This window comes from Scyliorhinus canicula, chromosome 17 (assembly GCF_902713615.1).
Source record: "Scyliorhinus canicula chromosome 17, sScyCan1.1, whole genome shotgun sequence".
Lineage (NCBI taxonomy): Eukaryota > Metazoa > Chordata > Chondrichthyes > Carcharhiniformes > Scyliorhinidae > Scyliorhinus > Scyliorhinus canicula.
The window spans coordinates 11,132,157-11,154,095 of NC_052162.1; the positions used below are offsets into that span (position 1 = coordinate 11,132,157).

Sequence of the window (21,939 nt, forward strand, 5' to 3'; positions counted from 1 at the left end):
AGCTGGAGCTGTGGCTACTTTACTTACTTACTTCCAAGAATTTTTAAAAACGATACCACCTTTCATGACCTCAAGGTGTTCCAAAGTACTTAACACCAAATGAAGTGCTTCTTGACGTGCAGTCACTGTTGTCATGTCAGAAATGTGGCGGTCAATTTGCATACCACAAATTGCTATAAACAGCAATTTGGTAAATGATCAGGTCATCTCATTTAGTGATGTTGATTGAAGTATAAATATTGACCAGGACACAGGGAGATAGCTCTCTTAATGTCCTCTGAAATAGTATCCACCTGGGAGAGCATTGGTTTAAAGTCACCCTGAATGTTTGCATCTCTGACAGTGCAGCACCCATTCAGCCCTACAGTGAAGTGTCAACGTAGGTTTTAAGCTAGAGACTCTGGAATGGGACAGGAACCCTCACCCTTGTGACTCGGAGACAAGTTGGCTGCTAACTGAGTGACGCTCCCAACAGTGGACCTGACCCCCTAAAGCCCTGTGCCGGAAGCACTTCGGTTGCCCCGAATCTGAGCAAGTGTTGCATGTCTCTTTCACAAGGCAACGCATATGAAAGGTGATGCCTTCATCTGCACAGATCAAAACTGAAAGTCGAAGCTGGAATCCAGATTTGGCTCTCTGCTTTTCTCATGTGTCAAAAATATTGTACGAAACGTCCCCACAAGGCCATGTGGCACCTCTCATGATGCTGTGGCAGGAAGAGGTATCACAGGGGTGGTTCCTATGGCTACAGACAGCTCTTAGTGATGGGGAGTGTAAGCACAGTTTGAGGTTGCTTGGACATGGCCAATGCTGGCTAGTCTTTGCTCCACTTGCTCACAGGTGCACAAGGAATAAATTCCGCACTCCAGCACCAGACAATTAACTGCTGGAAAGGCTCCAATCAGAATGGCTGTAATTCATTTGTGAATATCTGAATTTGTCCTGCTTGTGGTCCACTTTTGAGACCGGGAGGCCTCTTTAAGAAAACAGCAGCTTTCGAAGCACAGCTCCTTCATCAGGTGAGACACTCACCCGATGAAGGAGCTACGCTCCGAAACCTACTGTGTCCAAACAAACTTGTTGGACAAGAACGTGCTGTTGTAAGACTTCTTACTGTGCCCACCCCAGTCCAACGCCGGCATCTCCACATTAAGAAAATAGTGACAGACAGGGGGCGTTGCACAAATGGTTGGTTATCCAGTGCTGGGCCGGTCCAGTCAGTAAAGACAGATGTGCATTTATCTAATTCCTTCCACATCCTCAGGATGCTTCAACTGATCGCATAACCGATGGAGTACGTTTTGAAGTGTCGCCATTGCTGTAACGTGAGAAACGTGCACAATTTGTGCACAGCAAGCTCCCACAAACAGCAACATCACGATGACCAAATCGTCTGTTGTATGAGATTGATCGTGGGTTAACTATCGGCCAGGACTCTGAGGGGAAACTCCCCTGCTCTTCATTCGCCCGAGAAGGCAGGCAGGGCCTTGGAGTAGCGTCACACAGAAAAACAGCACCTCCAACGTTGCAGCACTCCCTGGGTACTGCACTCCCAGTGTCAGGATGGATGCTGTGCTTGAGTGTCTGGAGTAGAATACATGCCAAATGCAGGCAGTGCCAGACATCATGCTGTGCGGTGTGGAAGGAACGTGTCGAGATACCTGCTTCTTGTTCTCCCTCTCACTTAACTAAGGTGAAGCAGTCAATCCAGCTGATGCCTTTAATGAATTAGTTGCACTGGACCCATGCAGCTGATATCTTGGCAGCAATTTGTCCTTAACATCAGGTTCACTGGTGATCCTGTTTTTGTGTTGGGGGGAGGGGGGGGGGGGGGGGGGAGAGGGGTTAGCATGTGTGTGCCACTCACCCCTGGTGATCATGCACCCCGGGGTACACTCCTGATGGTAAATCTGACCAATATTTCCTAGCAGCCTAATTCCAACGTGATTCCCAGCAACACCCACCATCAAAACCACCCTGCTGCGTCTGTGCATCGGGGACTTTGTAACCTACCTGGAACTCGCAGGGCTGGCTGAGGTTTCACTTCTGTATTTATCCTTGCTCTCCATGCACACAGTCGAATGCATTGTTTGGCACTTCTAACACCTAATCTTAGAAGAAGTGCCCAGCTTGGGGGACATGGGGGGGGGGGGGGGGGGTTGCAGAGAGCCATTATCCCAGTGTGGAAATGCCAAGGTGGTGGTGGGGGGGGGGGGGGGGGGGTGTGGGCGGTGGGCACAAGGAAGGAGAAGGTGATGGATAAAACAAAAAAAAATGCAGGAGGAGGGGGGGGGGGGGGGGGGGGGGGGGGGACATGTGCACTGCCTTAACCACATCTCCCACAAACAGCTGGCTCTGCCAGGAGTGGAGTTGAGCTGCTGTTTCACATTGTGTGTGTGTGTTTTCTTCATTTCAACGTGCCAGATCCCGAGCTGATAGTGTACTGGCTCCATGTCATGGCTTCTTGCTGCCTATAGCTCCACCCCACTCTGTGTGATGTTGAGCTGAGCCTGCCTTTGCACAGCGAAAGGCAAGCCAGCATTCTCTCAGTGTGAGAGGCAAGCCCAGCCAGCACGTACAGTACGGGTTACAGTGAGCAGAACAATCGCCGTATGTTCTGTCAAGCCCATTGGTGTCGGGGGCACTAGTTCCAGGGATCTTGCAGCCAGCGCAACTGAGATGGACCTTTTCGAGTTTGACTTCTTCAGAGACTGGGAACTGGAGCAATCGTGGTAGGTCTGTCTCTCCCTGTGTGTGTGTGTGTGTGTGTGTTTTAAGCCTTTGTTATGAATAAGGTTGCTTCATAGCTTTTAATTCCCAGCCTTTAGCAGAGGTTTTACTGCCTCACTTGCTCTCATTGTGAGCCGCTGCTATTCTGCTGCCTTTTTCTCTCTCCCCCCCCCCCCCGTCGTACAGCTTACACGCTGGCGTCAGGACGAGTCTATATTTTGCCACACTGATTTTTTTTTCCCCCTGTTGTTGGAAGGTTTTGCTTTGTGGAGTGTTTCATTTTCTGCCAGGGCTTTATGTGAACGTGAGGCACCCAGTGGCACTGACATCCTGAAGTTTGTGGCTAGATGTCTCTGAGTGCAAAGTGAATGGATGTTTCCAATTAGTGGAGGCTGACCTCAGAAGCAAGATATTATATATATATATATTACATAGAGGAAATCATCGCGTGTTTATAGACCCCTCACAGTGCAGATGACAAATTTGCAACGCTTGACCATTTGAAATGAATGTTTGGATGATCAGAGTTGGTGATTTCCGAAAACTTTCAGCACACATGGAATTTGTCTCCCCCCCCACCCCCCACACACACCCCCACCCCACAGGGAGAAAGCAGCCTTGTAATGTTGTGGGACTGAGACACTCAGTGGGAGTGATGAAAACATGCATGCTTGAATCTATCAGATGCACAACACTTCCATGTAATGTTTAATCTGCTGCTAATCTGCATTGACCAAAAAATAAAAATGCTTGGACCCAGGCACCATGTCCACTTGAAGGATTTGTCGGGAAATGAATTCTTGTTGGGGCTGATGGGGTTCAGCTCCAGTCCTCAACAGGGTTCATTGTAAAATTGGATTCCATGTCCACGCACGGTCTGGAGTGGTGATGAGCTCCTGGGAACCAAAACTGTGGACCAGTCTGCATCTATTGAGAACATTCTCAATTTTACCAGATTTATGGACATCAGGACTGAACTATCTCTTGAAGATGAATGGAGGCAATGGGGGCAAATGGTTTACTTCGGTCTTCCTGAGCACAGAGTGACTTGTGTGAAGCATGGACCCATTGGGCCGAATGGTCTGTTTCAGTGTTGTACAATTCTGTGTGAAAATACCTTGTAGATTGTTCCATAATTTAGGTAGGTGTCGCTTAAGAATGTTCCCAACATAATTGCTCTTTCAATGCATTTCTATTGTTACTCATCCGTGCCTCCTTTGTTGGTAGATTGCCTTTTATTTAGGGACTGGTTTAGCACAGGGCTAAATCGCTGGCTTTGATGGCAGGCCAGCAGCACGGTTCAATTCCAGTACCAGCCTCCCCGAACAGGTGCCGGAATGTGGCGACTAGGGGCTTTTCACAGTAACTTCATCTGAAGCCTACTTGTGACAGTAAGCGATTTTTATTTCATTTTCATTTTTGTTTCGAGGGCTTTTACAGAACATGCACCCATTACCACTGGTGGTCTTGTACAGAGTGTTTGCCCAATGTCCCAACAGTCAAGTGGAGGTCACTTAGGCTTTGGCGGGCAAATGATGAACATCTGTTTGATTGTTGACAGTCTGGTAGGAGTATATGTCCAATCCTTGTTGCCCTGGTGCCATTATGTGCAAGTGCCCGAAAGGCTTGCCACTGGAGTGTGTTAGAAGCATTTTGCCTCAATGATGAGACATGCCTATCTCTTGCTGTCTGACTGCGTCTGACTCCTGTCAGTTTGTTGGCAGCAAGTGTCTAATTTTTGATGGGCCAGTGGTCCTGTGTGGCTGATCTTTGTGTTTGTCCCGTGCCTGTTGACCTTGTCTCAGTGTCCCGACCCTGGGCTGGCCACACTGTAGTTTAAATGCAATCACTTATTGCCTGGTAAGAAGTCTTACAACACCAGGTTAAAGTCCAACAGGTTTGTTTGAAATCACTAGCTTTTGGAATGTAGCTCCTTCATCAGGGGAGTGTCACTCCCTTAATGAAGGAGCTACGCTCCAAAAGGTAGTGATTCTCACCAGCTTTTCAGCCATTGAGTTGCAAAGACCTATGACAATCGGCGGGAAAACATTTTGCTTAATTTCCGTTTTAATTGGCAACACCTTATATATAAATAGTGATCCCTAGTTCTAGATTCTCCCACAAGGGGGAACATCCTCTCCACAACCACCCTGCCAATACCCCTCAGGATCTTACATATTTTAATCAAGTTGCCTCTTACTCTTCTAAACTCCAGGAGTTACAAGTTTAACCTCTCCAGTCTTACCTTATAAGACAACCCACCGATGGGCAGCATGGTAGCATAGTGGTTAACACCATTGTTTCTCAGCTCCAGGGTCCCAGGTTCAATTACCGTCTTGGGTCACTGTCTGTGCTTCCCGTGTCTGCCTGGGTTTCCTCCCACAGTCCAAAGATCTGCAGGTTAGGTGGATTGACCATGCTAAATTGCCCCTTAGTGTCCAAAAAGGTTGGTGGGGTTATTGGTTGATGGGGATAGAGCAATGGTGTGGGCTTGGGTAGGGTACTCTTTCCAAGGGCCGGTGCAGACTCGATGGGCTGAATGAGCTCCTTCTGCACTGTAAATGCTATGAGACTATACTTCTATGAGACTATTCCAGGTATTAATCTGGTAAATCGTCTCTGAACTACTCCCATCCTTCCTTAAGAATGTCGACGAATACTTTACACAATATTCCAGATGTGGTCTCACCAGTGCCCTTTAAACGGAAGCAGAACCTCCCAACTTTTATATTCAATTCACTCTCAAAATAAATGATAACATTGTATTCGCTTTCCTGGGGCGGCATGGTGGTGCAGTGATTATCACTGCTGCCTCACGGTGTCAAGGACCCGAGTTCGATCCCGGTCCCGGATTACTGGCCGTGTGGAGTGTTATGGGCCAGGGTTTAGAGAACCCCAAAGTGTATCATGGAGTTCACCTGACCCACAACTTTTAATAGATTGTGGTATGGGGAGCACACGGCCCACTCGACAAGTGTGGGACAGCAGAAATGGAAACGTATTTTTTTAAAGCAAAACAATGTTTATTCTATGAACTCAAGTCAACCTTTTTAAAACATACAGTGAACATCTTAGCAACCATTAATTCAAATACAACCCCCAAAAAATACAACACTATGTAACCCTTAATAACTTCCCAAACAACATCCAGAAGACAAAAGAAACACCTTTTAACAGAAGCACATTAGGTTTACATTCACTACTGAGAACATTTATAATTTTGAATTCACCAAATGATCAAGAGATAGTCTTTTCATGGCAGAGAGATCAACAGTATACCTGCTCTGTCTGGTTTCAGCTCCAACACTGAAAACAAAACTAAAACACACCCTGCAGCAAACAGCCTAAAACGAAAGTAAAAAGCTGACAGACAGCCCAGCTCCACCCACACTCTGACATCACTGCAGTAATAAACACTCATTTCTTAAAGGCACTCTCACTACAGATACTTATATACACACCCATTTATAAACACCCATTTCTTAAAGCTACTCTCACATGACAGGGGTTTGCACATACTCGCCGTGTCTGCGAGGGTCTCACCCCCGACAACTCAACGTTGTGCAGGGTAGGTGGATTGGCCATGCTAAATTTCCCTGTAAATTGAAAAATGTAAAGGCAAATTATTCGCTTTCCTATTTATGTGTTGCATCTCCCTTCTATAATTCATGCACTAAGGCACCCAGATCCCTCTGCATCTCCGTGCTCTGCAATCACCTGCCATTTAAATAATAAACGTCTCTTCTGTTCTTCCTGCCAAAATGGACAATTTCGCATTTGCCCACAATACACTCCATTTGCCAGATTTTTGCCCACTCACTTAACCAATCTGTATCCCTTTGTAACCTTCTTATGTCCTCTTCACAACTTACCTTAAAGTCTGCGTGCTTTGGCAAACTCTCTGCTGAAAGATTGAGATGAGTTATCCTAAAGGCAAAGGTGATTTACAAACACATCTGCATGTACGTGTGCTTAATTCCATCAAATAGCTTGTGAAAAAGCTTTGCACTAAGGAGGCATTATAAGATTGAGTTAACTTTCTGATCCTCGTCTTTATAGGTCCAGAGGATTCACAGGGGACCAGTGTTTTAAAAACCCATAACCTTTGGCCCTGCACACACATGATTAGTTAATCGTTACCTTACTCTTCAAACAAATAATATTCAGTGGAATGTTGCGCAGTTGTCAGTATCCAGGGAATCACAGCCGTGCTGTGTGTCTGGTGAGAGCAGTTGTAACAGTATAGGGCAGTTTGTGACTCAGATTAAACGTAAATCCCTTTTTTGGCAAATCGGTGTTAAGAAGAGAGATTTACAGAACGAGCAGGCAACTTTAATAAGATTGTATCTGGTAGAGTTGTTGCACATGGACGTAAGGCGTGACCTAGAACAGTTCATCTTTGTTTAGAATGTGTGATCCCCTCCAGAATGCCAAATTACGTTGAAAACTCATTTTATCTGATCGTGTGGCATGCATTTTAAGACTCAACAAAAGTGCATCTCGGGTTTTTTATTTTAATGGAAAATGGATCCTGTTAAAGAGAGCGTCTGCTCACACTCCTTGGCTCCTGTAAAATATGGACCTTTGAACTTTCTATTTATAAAACATGGTGGAGTCTTTGACATTTTTGCACATGGGTGTTTCTGCTGTCACTGAGGTCTGTCCAAGACTGGAATACAGCAACAACACAACCTCCACTGGAGCACTCGCCTTTACAAATTCAAAACAAGGGATTGTGTTAATGTTCAACTCTGCAGACTATGTGCCAGATCAATTATTAATCATTTGGTTAATTTCTACACTTGTTCCTTCTCTGGTGGCTGCTGTTTCTATCTTCTGTCTGTTTATCTGCAATATTTTGACTCAATTGATTCCGGTTCAATGACATCTGACACCTATCTCAAAGCTCTAGCAGAGCAACAATCCTTCAAACAAGTGTCTTGTGGAATAAGACAAGCCGTCTCGGAAGGTTTGTGTGAAAAATGGGCAATGCAATATGTTTTATATGTAAATGCATAGAGATGTGCATGCTTGTGTGGGCATACAGATACACAGACCTATAACGAGGAACAGTTATAATGGGGAGTGGGTCCCTACCTCTGAGCAAGGTGCTGGCCATTGAAGGTGCATCCATGATGTGGCCTAACAAGTTGATTATCAACCTATAAATCCTTCCAGCATTCCTATGGCGGACGGGCGTCTGCTGCTCGCCCATCCTTTATGTGGACGGATGCCCCTCAAGCAATACCCCCTGATTTAAGGTTATTGACCTGTTCCTGGAGATGTGAGCAATAGGGGCTGGTTTAGCACAGAGGGCTAAACAGCTGGCTTGTAATGCAGAACAAGGCCAGCAGCGCAAGTTCAATTCCCGTACCGGCCTCCCCGAGCAGGTGCCGGAATGTGGTGACTAGGGGCTTTCCACAGTAACTTCATGGAAGCCTACTTGTGACAATAAGCGATTATTATTACTATTGTAGGTGGGGTAAGATTTCCAGGCCATGCCTGCTGTAGGAATCGTCGCGGGCGGGGCAGACAATTTGACCGACCATTAAAAGGTCCTGTGATCGCCGGGAATTTCTGGTCTCTGGTCAGGGGGGGGACCCGGATATCCCGCCCATGGAAACAGACGCAAGCGTGTGCTTTGGCTGTCCCATGCGTCTCCAGATGTTGGAGGCTTTCCAAGTCCAGTGCAGTGCAATGGATTGGATGTTATCCACCGTGGCGATAATTTGTGTCAGGGTTACCTGATGCAGCATGAAGCACGGCTCATGTTGAAACGATACTGCCAGTTGGGCTGGTTTTTACAGTTTGGGATGGTGAAGTTTTTAGTGACTGCATCACAACATCTGCACAACAAGCTTTTCTGCTTTATGAGATCCCAAGGGTTTCATCCAAGTGCTGCACTTAAAACCTGGGGTATATTGTTTCGACAATATGCCACTAACTGCCTCTTTGAAATTATTTTGGAGACAAAGGACAGGAAATGCCTGTAAGTCCCCAATGGGACAATGGTTCTTAAAGGGACAGATTATTTTTTTCAGTACTTGGGAAGCAAATCATTGTTTGGATGCAAATTAAATTCTGATTTGTTGTGTTATGACACCCTGGGCTAGTGCACGGTCAATTCCAGCCCCATTGGTCCTGGAGTCAGAACACAAGTTTATTAACCAATAATTCTGACAAAAATACCCAAAGTCTTTGGCCCTTGGCTGCCCAATGATTTCAGTCACCAGGTTGGTAAATGTAAACAAGATTATATTTATAATGAGAACTGTCATGGAATGTGCAGTAAATACAATTGGTTAACGACAAGCTAATACCTAATACCCACTTTAACTGTCCCACTCTCTACGCACACGAGACAAACAAATGCAGAGGGGTTGAAGGGCTGTGGACAAAGAGCAGCAGGGAGTGGGACTGATTCAAAGAGCCAGGACAAGCCTAGTGGGCCAAATGGCCTCCTTCTGGGCCCATTCTGTGGCAAGGTGAAGTGTTCCGGCGTGACATGATGGCGATAACAGTGGGTGGGAAGTGGAGCTGGCTATTCAGCCCATCGACTCTGTGTTGAGCTCTTTGGCTCCCCGAGGACACATCCGCCAATCCTGGCGTTACGGGTAGAACCATGTTAGAATGAGACGGTAGATCAGAACTCCTGCACTGGGCTTCGCTTGCCATTGGTGGCTTCGACTGGGACTGCCAAGCCAAGAGCATGGGATCAGCAGAATCCGGGCCAGCTACTTCAAAAGACAAAATCGACAAACTCGTTTTGATGAGATTTGGGATTTGGACTTCAGAATGAAAGAAAGGAACGATTTGTTTAACAGGTGTGACAGAGTTTCCATATTTGTTTCTGCTCCAAAGATAAACAATGGCAGGTTTCAATGTGTAGATATTACCTAATTTCACCGAGTGAAGCACATTAACAAGTCAATGGCCATCAGCAAATATGCTACGATATGGCTGCCTGTCAAAACGCATGATTCACTCCCCTCTCTCATTGACTATCCTGATTGTTGCTCACTCCTGTCCGCAAAGATCAACATGGATAATGGTAACACAGCAAAACAAAATCTAAAACAACTACATCTTCTATTTATATAGTGTCTTGAATGCAGTTTTGAAAAAAATTTTGTTTCATGGGATGCTCTATTGCTGGCAAAGCCAATATTTGTTGCCCATCCTTAATTGCCCTTGAACTGAGCGACTTGCTAACCCATTTCAGTGGGTAGTTAAGAGTCAACCAGATTGTGGCCTGGAGTCACGTGTGGGCTGGGCCAGTTAAGGACGGCAGATTTCCTTCCCTCTCAGACATTAGTGAACCAGATGGGGTTCCCATGACAACAGCTGATAATTACATGGTCACTATTTCTGAGACTAGCTTTCAATTCCAGATTGCATTTGTTCAATTTCAATTCCATCAGCTGCCTTGGTGGGATTTGAACCCCTATCCCCAGAGCATTAGCCTGGATTTCTAGGTTACGAGCCCAGTGACATTAGTACTGTACAGCCAGCTCCCCCACTCAAAGCTAGAACATTGAAGTGAAACATTTGAAGGCTTGTTTCATAATAATAATAATCTTTATTAGTGTCATAAGTAGGCTTACATTAACACTGCAATGAAGTTACTGTGAAAAGTCCCTAGTCACCGCATTCTGGCACCTGTTCGGGTACACAGAGGAAGAATTCAGAATGTCCAATTCACCTAACAGAATGTTTTTCGGGACTTGTGGGAGGAAACCGGAGCACCCGGAGGAAATTCACGCAGACACGGGGAGAACGTGCAGACTCCGCACAGACAGTGACCCAAGTGAGAATCAAACCTGGGACCCTGGCGCTATGAAGCAACAGTGCTAACCACTGCACAAGCACACAGGATCAGGCAAAATTTGGTGCTGAGTTACGTAAGGAGGGATGAGGGCAGATGACCAAAATCTGATCAAAGAGATCAATTTTAAGGTATGTCTTAAAGGAGGAGAGAGGGGGGTCAGGGAGGAGCGGAAGGGGATTCCAGAGCTTAGGGCTTTGGCAACTGAAGACATCACGACTCATTGTGAACAATGCCACGGGAGATCTGATGGAAAAAAACAAGAAGACTGGCTGCCAGAAAGTCCAGAACATTCCAGACTGTTTGCCAGGGCACAAACATGCTTCAAGTTAATATTGATGAACCACTCAGTACTGGAAATTACATTTGCAACATTCTCATTTTTGAATGCTTAACATTGTCTGGGCTGTATGTCATGCGTTATTGCTTGAGTTAGAGTAACAGTGGAATGTTTTCAGTGCATGAGTTTTAAATGTGTGAACCAGGATTAGTAGCAAGGGTAATCGCTCGGCTATGTTACTTCCAGCTGTGGCCCATTTGGTAGCACTCTCGCCGCTGAGTCAGAAGGTTAATGGTTCAAGTACAATTCCAGAGACCTGAGCCCCATAATCTAGGCTGGTGCTCCGAGTGCAGTACTGAGGGACCGCTCCACTGTCGGAGCGACTGACATTCAACCGTGGCCTTGTCCAGCCTTTTGGGATGTAAATGATTCAATGACCACCATTTTGAAAAAGATCAGACCCTGGCTAATACTTATCCCTCAACCAACCCAAACAAAAGCGATCTTGTTTTTTTATATAAGTTTAGAGTACCCAATTCTCTTTTCTTTTCCAATTAACGGGCAATTTAGAGTGGCCAATCCACCTAGCCTGCACATCTTTGGGTTGTGGGGGTCACACATAAAAAGACTTGGGGAGATTTCACAAACACCTCGCGGACAGTGACCCAGGGCCCGAATCGAACCCAGGTGCTCGGCGCTGTGAGACGGCAGTGGTAACCACTGCGCCACCGTGCCGCCCTAAAAGCGTTCTTGGGGCAGCACAAAGACGCAGTGGGTTAGCACTGCAGCCTCACAGTGCCGAGGTCCCAGGTTCGAACCCCGCTCTGGGTCACTTTCCGTGTGGAGTTTGCATATTCTCCCCGTGTTTGCGTGGGTTTTGCCCCCACAACACAAAAAGATGTGCAGGCTAGGTGGATTGGCCACGCCAAATTGCCCCTTAATTGGAAAAAACTTGAATAGGATATTCTAAATTTATTTTTAAAAAGCGATCTTGTTGTTAACAGACTGTAGTTCGAGTGGACTTTCCGAATGCAGATTAATTGAAGTGCTTTGGGGCACTTTGAAGCGGTGAGAATTGAGTCCGTTTTCTACCTGTACCGTCCTCCAGCTCAGTGGTGACTGCGCCAGTCAATATAAAGCTGCAGAATTTGCACTCTGCACAGAATTGCACTAGGCCTTACCTGGAGTGTTTCAGCGCTGATGGCAATCGTGATCGCAAAGGCAGCCCATTACCCTCTGCGATTTGCACCACAACCTTCCTGTGGTGCATGGGAAGGAGTCGTTGTTCGGAATGTAATCATCGTCCTGTGGTACGCATAGTGAATGTGATGTAGCCTTTGGGCCACTGTGGTTTTCCTCATCCCGCTGTCAGTCAGGCGCACTTTTCAAATCAGTGGATTTCATACAGAATGCTTTATTTTTATTTTGGGCCGTTGAGAGAGAGAGAGGGAAATACATTGTGACATTGAGGGGGATGAGGGCGATACCAAAGCTGTTCTAAATCGATGGCCTCGTGTCTAACTTGGGGCTTTGGTCTGGCTTGCTGTCTATTTATAAACTTGATGTATTTGTTCCTAATATTGATGCTGACTTTAAGCTATCGGTTTCGGCTGACAGGTGCTGGCGAGACCGGGATGCCACGCTCCCACACAGCCCGTTCAGCGAAGGACGGTGGGAACCCCAACCTGCTATTTTTTTTTTTAAAAAGGTACACGGCCGCCAGGCCAGAGTGAATAGCCAGAATCATACCTCAGTTTAAATGGTTCACAGGAAAAGCAGGCAGGGAAAATCTGCTTCAGCCAGCAGCACCACTGGAGCTGAGTAGAGCACAGAATGCTGTCCTCGCCGCAGCACGGGAGGCTCATGCAGCTGTAATGAATGAGAAGCATTATGGAGATAGTATCTGTGAAGCACTTTGCTTTGCATTTCAATGCCGTGGAAAATGAAATGCGCACAGCAGCACCATTAAAGCATACCCACTACTCCAGAACATACGAACGATTCCCTTAGCCTTCATTATATGTGGAATTACGTTGCACAGAAAGGGCCATTCAGTCCAACTCCTCTCTGTTGGCATTTATGCTCTACATGAGTCAATTAATCTCACCCTATTAGCATATCCTTCTATTCCCTTCTCCTTCACATGCTCATTTAACCTCCCTTTAAACATATCTCTGCTATTTGTCTGAGCTACTCCATCCGCTAATGATTTCCACATTCTAACCTCTCTTTGGGTATGTACATTTCTACTGAATGTAATGGATTTGTTAGTTATATTTACACTTATAGCCCCCACTTTCGGTCTCTCGCAAAAGCGGAAACATCTCCACATCTACGCCATCAATCCCTTTCTAAATGGCAGTGGTCTCTACAGGTCACGCCTCAGTCTTCTCTTTTCCAGAGAAAAGAGCCAAAGCCTGTTCAGCCTTTCCTGTTGGGTCGACCGTCTCAGTTCTGAACATAGGCATTAGGAGGAGAAGTCGGCAATTCAGCCCTTCTAGCCTGCTCTGCCTTTCAATCAGATCATGACTGATCTCTTCCTGGTCTCAAATCCACCTCTCTGCCTGTTACCCATATCCCTTTAACCGGTCTTGAAACCATTTACTGACTCGGACTCCACCGCACTACGTGGCAGCGAGTTCCACAAATACGCCACCCTCTGCGAGAAGTAGTGCCTCCTCATCTCAGTTTCAAATCTACCGCCTGTCAACCAAGATCGTTGACCTCTCGTTCTAAATTGCCCCACAAGGGGGAACATTTGGTCTACGTTTACTTTATCAATCCCTTTTAGCATTTTATACACCTCGATCAGATCCCCTCTCACCCTTCTAAACTCTTGCGAGTATAAGCCCAGACTGTCTAATCTCTCCTCATACGCCAACCCCTTCATCCCCGGAATCAATCTGGTGAACCTCCTCTGAACTGCCTCCAATGCCATCACATCCTTCCTCAAATAAGGAGAGCAAAACTGGACTCAATACTCCAGATGTGGTCTCACCAACACCTTGTACAATTGCAACCACACTTCTCTACTCTTACACTCCAGTTCTTTTTGCAATTAATGCTAACATTCCATTTGCCTTTCTTATTACATTTTGTACCTGCATACCGACTTTCTGCGATTCATGAACAAGGACACCCAGATCCCTCTGCCCAGACACATTTTGAATCAGCTTTCCAATTAGATAAGAATTTGCCTGTTTATTTTCTCGGGCCAAAATGGATAACCTCGCACTTACGAAAACGTCGTTGTCCACATGTTTTGCACTTTTTCCAATGCCTCTGTGGTGGCTGATCTAAGAAACCAGCATTCACTGGTATTTGTAAATAAGCAAAGCTAGACAGGGGGCAGATACACGATTTCAGGTGCTTGCTGTGTTTCCATTTGGAGATGGTAACCAGATATCATTATAACTGCTTACAAGGCCCGGGTTCAATTCCGGCCTAGGGTGGACAGTGTGGAGTTTGTACGCTCTCCTCCTGTCTGCGTGGGTTTCCTCCGGGTGTTCCGGTTTCCTCCCACAGTCCAAAGATGTGCAGGTTAGGTGGATTGACCATGATGGATTGCCCACTAGTATCCAGGGATGTGCAGGCGAGGTGGGGTTACAGGGATAGGGCAGGGGAGTCAGCCTGCATGGCGTGCTCTTTCAAAGGGGCGGTGCAGACTCAATGGGCCGAATGGTCTCCTTCTGCACTGTCCGGACTTTATGATTCTGTGAAGGCCAATTATTTTCCTGAGAAAATCACAGGACCATACTGCACAGAAGGAGACCATTTGGCCAATCATGCCCATGCTAACTAATCTGAAAATCAGTTACTCTCGCTAGCAATGCCTTTTCCCCAAAGTGCTGCAGATATTTTCTTCACGAGTCTTTATCCAATTCGGTTTTGGGTGTTACTATGGAATATTCTGCCTCCAATCTTTCAGGTGGCCGGAGCCAGGATTCAGAGACCCAGTGCGCTGGGGATCTGTGTTCGAATCCTACCATGGCAATTGAATTTAATAAAAAACTGAAATTAAAAATGTCTCTCATTTAAAAAAAAAAATTTATAGTACCCAATTAATTTTTTCCAATTAAGGGGCAATTTAGTGTGGCCAATCCACCTAGCCTGCACATCTTTGGGTTGTGGGGGCGAAATCCAGGCAAACACGGGGAGAATGTGCAAACTCCACACGGACAGTGAACCAGAGCTGGGATCGAACCTGGGACCTCGGCGCCGTGAGGCAGCAGTGCTAACACACTGAGCCACCCTGCTGCCCCAATGATGTCTCTCATGAACGTAAACACGAAATGGTAAAAACCCAATATCCTTTAGGGAAGGGAAATCTGCCATTCTTTCATGTGGCTCCACATCCACAGCAACTCTTAAATGCCCTCAGAAATGGTCTAACACGCTCCCTCAGTTTAAGGGCAATTATCAGGTCATCAATGTGACAATCACTTCATTTTGGGGCTACCAAACTATAAGTACTTGGCTAATCTTCCATCGGCTTTTGGGGAAAAAGTGGTGGAGTGGCACGAGTGGCTTGTTCTTTCAACGATGGAGCACGGGCATGATAGGCTCCATGTTCCCCTTCAGCAATGGCCAATTGTATGATTCTATGCTGTTTGAATACCGCGATTATGAAGATTATTTGTTTGATCAATGGGTAAATTCTAAATCAGAAGGTCAAGATCGCTTTGTAATGAAAGAGCCTGAAATATATCCACATTATTGAGGCAAATAAATTTACGTTTTAATCCATACCTTTAAAATTGTTAAGGTAGGACAGCACGGTGGCGCAGTGGGTTAGCACTGCTGCCTCACGGCGCCGAGGTCCCAGGTTCGATCCCGGCTCTGGGTCACTGTAGGTGTGGAGTTTGCACGTTCTCCCCGTGTTAGCGTGAGTTTCGCCCGCACAATCCAAAAGTTGTGCAGGGTAGGTGGATTGGCCACACTAAATTGCCCCTTAATTGGAAAAAAATGAAAATGGCTCTTGGCCATTACAAAGTACTTTTCCCTGGCAGTACCATCCTTGATTGCCATGACAGGATGAGGAGAAAAACATAGCCTTTATTGGGAACAGAGGTGTAGGTATGAGAGCTAGGCACATCACTGTGTGCAGACACAGATGCAAGCCATTTTGTTCTAAAAGGGTTATGATTGAAGTTAGGCGAGGTTGTTGCCAGAGAGCTAATCAGAGGTGTGCTGTTACAGTGGGGAACATCTCATAAATCGCAGCATCTTTGATTGAAGTGTCACGGAGGCTTATCTAGATCTGCCTGCACTGGGCTGTTGAGATGAGGTGCTGTTACGTTAACCAGTGCCAGCGTTGCTTCTTGTCACTTTATTTATTTAGATAAGTCTCATTCTTAACTGCGTGATCCCTTCCACTGAGAACATGTGCTGAGTCAAGTGCCAGCAAATTGTAACTCATCATTGTAAGAGCAGCTAACAGTTGACACTCTTATCTGGAGAGTAATTGCTTCAGGTCTGGTAATTATCATCTGAATTAAGTTTGAGTTATGGCCTGAGATAGTTGACGCTAACCAGGTTGGTATTTTCTGTGACCTAGTTGATAACTCACATACCTCACTGGCATTCAGCTCCCATCAGCATCACCCAGGTGAACTGAGTTGAATATTCTGGCCCTCGACTGTATTAGGTTCCAGCTTTATGCATATGCAGTGATTTCTTTCCAACTTCCTTTGGGGCACAAAGTGACGGAAGTTCCTCCAGGGTAACTTTACACTGGCCTTAATGTGACTCCCTGGCCTTACATCTGTTTTTAATTCAACCTCAAAGGCCGGACCGTTTTTTATTTAAGACTCCATGCTACAGTGCAGCCATTTACGCAAAAAATTGTAATGAAAGTATTGGGTAAATTGGAAGTTTTATGATATCCCCCACCAAAGCCTGCTTTATATCACAACCCACAACCTGGTTCTGTGGCAAAAGGTCATTGGGTTCCATCACAGTTGGAGAGAGAGAGTTGTCGACATTGCCGATATTTCTAAATTCATTCACAACCTATGGATGTCACTGGCTGCGCCAACATTTATTGGCCAAATTTTGTTGGAGCTGAGTGGTTTGCCGGGCCAGTTGCTGGGGGTGTGGGTCTGCTCTCACATGTAGACCTGACCAGGTGGGACTCTCCTTCCTTACCTGGCATCATCACCGGTTTTGTTATGTAAATCACTGGCCTCCTGCCCTCTCACAGGCCTTGGGCAAAATCTAATGGTCGCGCCCGCACCAGGGCGTGACACGGCCGATAAATTCTGTGCACCGGGCTTGCCACATCTCATAGATCTCGCGAGACAGGGCAGCACGGTGGCGCAGTGGGTTAGCACTGCAGTCTTACGGCGCCGAGGTCCCAGGTTCGATCCCGGCTCTGGGTCACTGTCCGTGTGGAGTTTGCACATTCTCCCCGTGTTTGCGTGGGTTTCGCCCCCCACAACCCAAAGATGTGCAGGGTGGGTGGATTGAACACACTAAACTGCCCCTTAATTGGAAAAAATTAATTGGATGCTCAAAATTTTTTTAAAAAATAGATCTCACAAGACATCACAATCTGGACGGGATCCAGATCTGGCTAATCTGCATATAAAAGTGCTGCAATGAGCACTCGCCGGAGTTACCCAAGGTGTGGGATGTGACCCCCAAACCTCAGAGACCCTGAGCGAGCGCCGGTTAGTACTGGTCTCCACAAATGGGGACCAGGCGTACAGCACTTTGGGGGGGGGGGGGGGGGGGGGGGTGGGGTTTGGGGGGGGGGGGGGGGGGGGTTCCCCTGGACACGAATGTGCCCGATCCTTTGGCCACGTTTCTGTTGACCAGAATGAAGCTCGGCTTTGAGCTCTCAAGCCCTCTGTTCGGGAATCTGGTGATGAGCTGCTCAAGGGACAGAATTACAAGGAGGTTGGTTTCCACATGCAGGGGTTGGGGAGAGGGGGGGGGGGGGGGGGGGGGGGAGAAGTTCGATCGGGTAGGAGTGCAGAGGATGCTTCTGTCTCTGGGGAGACTGAAACCTGAGGCCATAGATAAGGTAGTCATGCTTTTTTCAGAGGACCAAGGCCAGCTCGCCTCAATGGGCTGAATGGCCTCCTGCTCTATAAAGATCCTGCGATTCAGTGAATAAATCCAGCAGGGAATTCAGGAGAAATCTCTTTACCCAGTGAGCGATGAGAATGTGGGACACTGTAGGGCAGCACGGTAGCACAAGTGGATAGCACTGTGGCTTCACAGCGCCAGGGTCCCAGATTCCATTCCCCGCTGGGTCGCTGTCTGTGCGGAGTCTGCACGTTCTCCCCGTGTCTGCGTGGGTTTTCTCCGGATGCTCCGGTTTCCTCCGACAGTCCAAAGACATGCAGGTTAGGTGGATTGGCCATGCTAAATTGCCCTTTGTGTCCAAAAAGGTTAGGAGGGGTGAGTGGGTTATGGGGGTAGGGTGGAAGTGAGGGCTTAAGTGGGTCGGTGCAGACTCGATGGGCTGAATGGTCTCCTGCTGCTCTTTAAAAGTTTCTGCGATTCAGTGAATAAATCCAGCGGGGAATTCAGGAGAAATCTCTTTACCCAGCGAGCGATGAGAATGTGGAACTCACTGTTCTCCAGAGGCGTTGAGATGAATAGGATTGACGCATTAAAGAGGAGGCTAAATAAACACATGGGGGAGAACAGAATGGACGGTAATGTTGATAGGCTTAGCTAACTGAGGTGAAAGAAAGCTTGAATGGAGTACACACATCAGCGTAGACCAGTTGGCTTGAACATCTCTGTGATGTAAATGTTAGGTAACACAATGTAAAAATACATCCTGCTTTGTTGCACTCCAATTCATTGTTGTGTTTTGAGAGTAAGCTTCGGTGCACTTAAAAATTGCATGTTCAGTTGTTCGGAGAACATTTGAGTCGAATTAGTGTTGTTTACTGCTGTGTAATTGCTCTGCAGGTCGTGGATTACTTGAGTTTAGGGAGATTTACTTTGTTAATCTTGCGATATTAAGACTGACTGCCCCAGATTTGTTTAAATAAAATAGAGGAGTAAACGGCGGACTTCAAGACTTTTCTTTATGTCTGTCTTTCAATTATGTCCAATAAATTGTTTCTATCAGGAATAAAATATTGGGGTCTCGGTCTGCAATGTCGGAGAACTCACCCAATGTTTCCTCCTTCAGAATAAATGAGTTGAAAAATCAGGCAGCTGCCTCTGAATAGTTGCACAAACAACTTAAGTGTTTGTTTGCTAATATTATCAACATATATTTCCAAACCTAAACTCTTTATCTAATCAAGTGTAGAACTTATTCTTCAATTACATTTTAAACCCATGAAACCAAAATTCGTTATGGATTCCTTCTCTCATTTTCCCCTTTTTTTCCTCCTTTACCCCCTTTGCTCTTTCTCTAATTCCACCCCCCCCCCCCCCCCCCCCCCCCCCCCACCCATTTCCGTCCTTTCCCACTCTTCTTTCTTTTCCCTTCCTATCCCTCATTTTCCCCACTTCCTTCCCTTCCACCTTTTCCTCCATCTCTCCTTTTGGTCCCTTTCCCTTATGTCCCACGTTCCCGCTATAGTCATGTCCAGAAACCCCTGGGCGAACAGGAATTTGCGGAGGCTCAGAGGAAGCGGAGATGGAGATAATTCGGCAGTAGCTTTCAAAACAGAATTGGTTGTGTACCGGTCAAAGGGAAAGTTACAGAGCTGTGGGGCATGAACAAGGGAAAAGGACCCATTAAGTTGACAGGCATTATAATTTGATTCGATGAGGAAACCTTTCCAGAAGATCTCAAGACGTAGGAGCACATGGGTGGGCCGTTCGGCCCATCGAGTCTGCTTCGCCATTCAATGAGATTATGGCTGACCTGATAATCCTCAACTCCATTTTCCCACCTTCTCCCCATAACGCTCAGCAGAGCTGTGTTCCCAAACAAAGTTTCTTCCTTCAATTATTGCGATTCACACCCTTCTATCCGCTGAGGTTTTTAAATTTCTTTTGCCCACACTTTACGTATGCATCTGTGATGGGTATGAGTGACACGGAGGTGGAAAGAGTGTGTTAAATAATCTGGACATGGACGGGTAGAGTTTTGGAAACTGAAACATAATGAAGTTTTGTCAGTCGAAGGTTAGGAAGATATGGATGATATTGCATGATTTCCCCCCCCCCCCTTTTTAAAATAAATTTAGAGTACGCAATTAATTCTTTTCCAATTAAGAGGCAATTAAGCGTGGCCAATCCACCTAACCTGCACACCTTTGGATTGTGGGGGTTAAACCCAGGGGAGAATGTGCAAACTCCACACGGACTGTGACCCGGGGCCGGGATCGAACCTGGGTCCTCAGCGCCATAGGCAGCAGTGCTAACCACTGCCGCCTAATGATATTGCGTGATATAGATGAGGTAAACTCTAGACTGTAACCAAGTTAACAGAAGGTGACACAGTGGTTAGCACAGTTGCTTCACACTGCCATCATCCCAGGTTCGATTCCCGGCTTGGGCCACTGTCTGTGCGCAGTCTGCACGTTCTCCCCGTGTCTGCGTGGCTTTCCTCCGGGTGCTCTGGTTTCCTCCCCCAAGTCCCGAGAGACGTGCTTGTTAGGTGAATTGGACATTCTGAATTCTCCCTCAGTGTACCTGAACAGGCGCCGGAATGTGGCGACTAGGGGATTTTCACAGTAACTTCATTGCAGTGTTAATGTCAGCCTACCTGTGATAATAATAAAGATTATTATTTTATTCAGCATGTCTCCCAAACTCAGGATGTCCCAACGTGCTTTACAGCTAACGAAATGCTTTCGAAGTGTCGCCTCTGTTGCGATGTAGGAAACGCAGCAGCCGATTCACGCACAGCAAGGTCGCATCAACAATAATTGGTAACAACCACGTTAATTTTTGTTCCAGTGGTGGTGACTGAGGGACAGTGGGAAGAGCTCCCCTGATCTTCTCCAAAATAGAGCTCTCTCCTGGTCACTTGAGACAGTTTAACCTCATCTGAAAGATAGCGTCTCCTACAGCGCAACACCTCCCCGGTACTGCACTGAAAGGTCAACATAGATTTTCTATAGCACTCAACCCTCCAGAATGGGAGTCTGAACTCACAAATGTCTTTCTCAGAGGTGAGAATGTTGCCAACCGAGCAATGGCTGGCACATCTCGTCTGTGACACAAAGGTGTAAGAGGGCCATATTTGAACAGATGCTCCCAACCTATCACTGTCAATAAAAAAACACGGAGAGCGAACTGGAAGGCTTTGACGAAAGGGTCACCGAGCAATTCATTTTATATCACCTGGTAAGCTGGACAGAAGGGCAGAATATCTTATTTTAAGAGATTGGTTGTACAGTGATAAACATTTGCCTTGTCTGCTTTTCCTCGTTTTGATTATGGTATATCAGGTAATGAACAGTTATAAGATTCATGGTCTATCGATTGTAGTTTTAAAAGGCAGTGCGTTAAGAGGGCCTGAGCAGGAATAACAAACAGTTATGTTGATAAGGATCTTGATGTTATAGGGCCAGGAGTTACTTTTGGTAATTTTACTGAACAGTACTTTCATTTTGTCACCTCCGTTTCTCGACGTTTTACTGGTGCTGTTAATCCATTTATCTTAAAATGGTGTTGTGACAAAGTCCTCTGTGAAGATAGCTGCAGAAGGAGCATCTTAATCAGAGCACGTTAAACGGCTTATGAGCTGGCGCTGAAAACACTAATCCCTGGACCTCTGTTTGTTGTATTGGTGCAGAGCCCAGTTAAGACAATGGACTTCTCTCAAGCAGTACAGTGGTAGCTAACATGAGCAGAAGTATAATATCAGGATGTTTCCAATGTGGAATCAAAACCTTGACCTGCAAACTGAGTTGACTTTGTTCAATATTACAGTGATAAAAGCATAATTAAATTGGCGTCCACGTGAAGGAGTAGGTTAACTCAATATCCTCTCTCCATGGGACTTTGGTTCAAATCTTGCCACCCCAGGGTATGGGGATAAAAGCTCCTGTCGCAGCTGGTAACCGAGACAAGGCCTTGCGTACAGTGGGCTGAAGTTGTTTTGTTTCATTTCTTAGTGGGTATCAGCAAGGAAGAAACATTTCCCTTTTGTTGGTGCACTTCACCCCCTCAGGAT

At 46.3% G+C, this 21,939-nt stretch overlaps 1 protein-coding gene across 9 annotated transcripts in view; it reads left to right on the forward strand.

The window, feature by feature from the left end:
* Positions 1-2,502: 2,502 nt before the first annotated feature.
* Positions 2,503-21,939, forward strand: part of aff2 (AF4/FMR2 family, member 2) — a 536,338-nt gene continuing 516,901 nt past the window's right edge. For 8 of the 9 annotated variants that reach the window (XM_038775398.1, XM_038775391.1, XM_038775394.1 and 5 more), the window contains exon 1: positions 2,503-2,732. Coding sequence is in view for 7 of the 9 variants with exons in the window: in XM_038775391.1 (XP_038631319.1) it covers positions 2,680-2,732 (53 nt within the window). In the remaining 2 variants the exon portion in view is untranslated. The remainder of the gene's footprint in view (positions 2,733-21,939) is intronic. The other variant, XM_038775399.1, reaches the window with a different exon arrangement.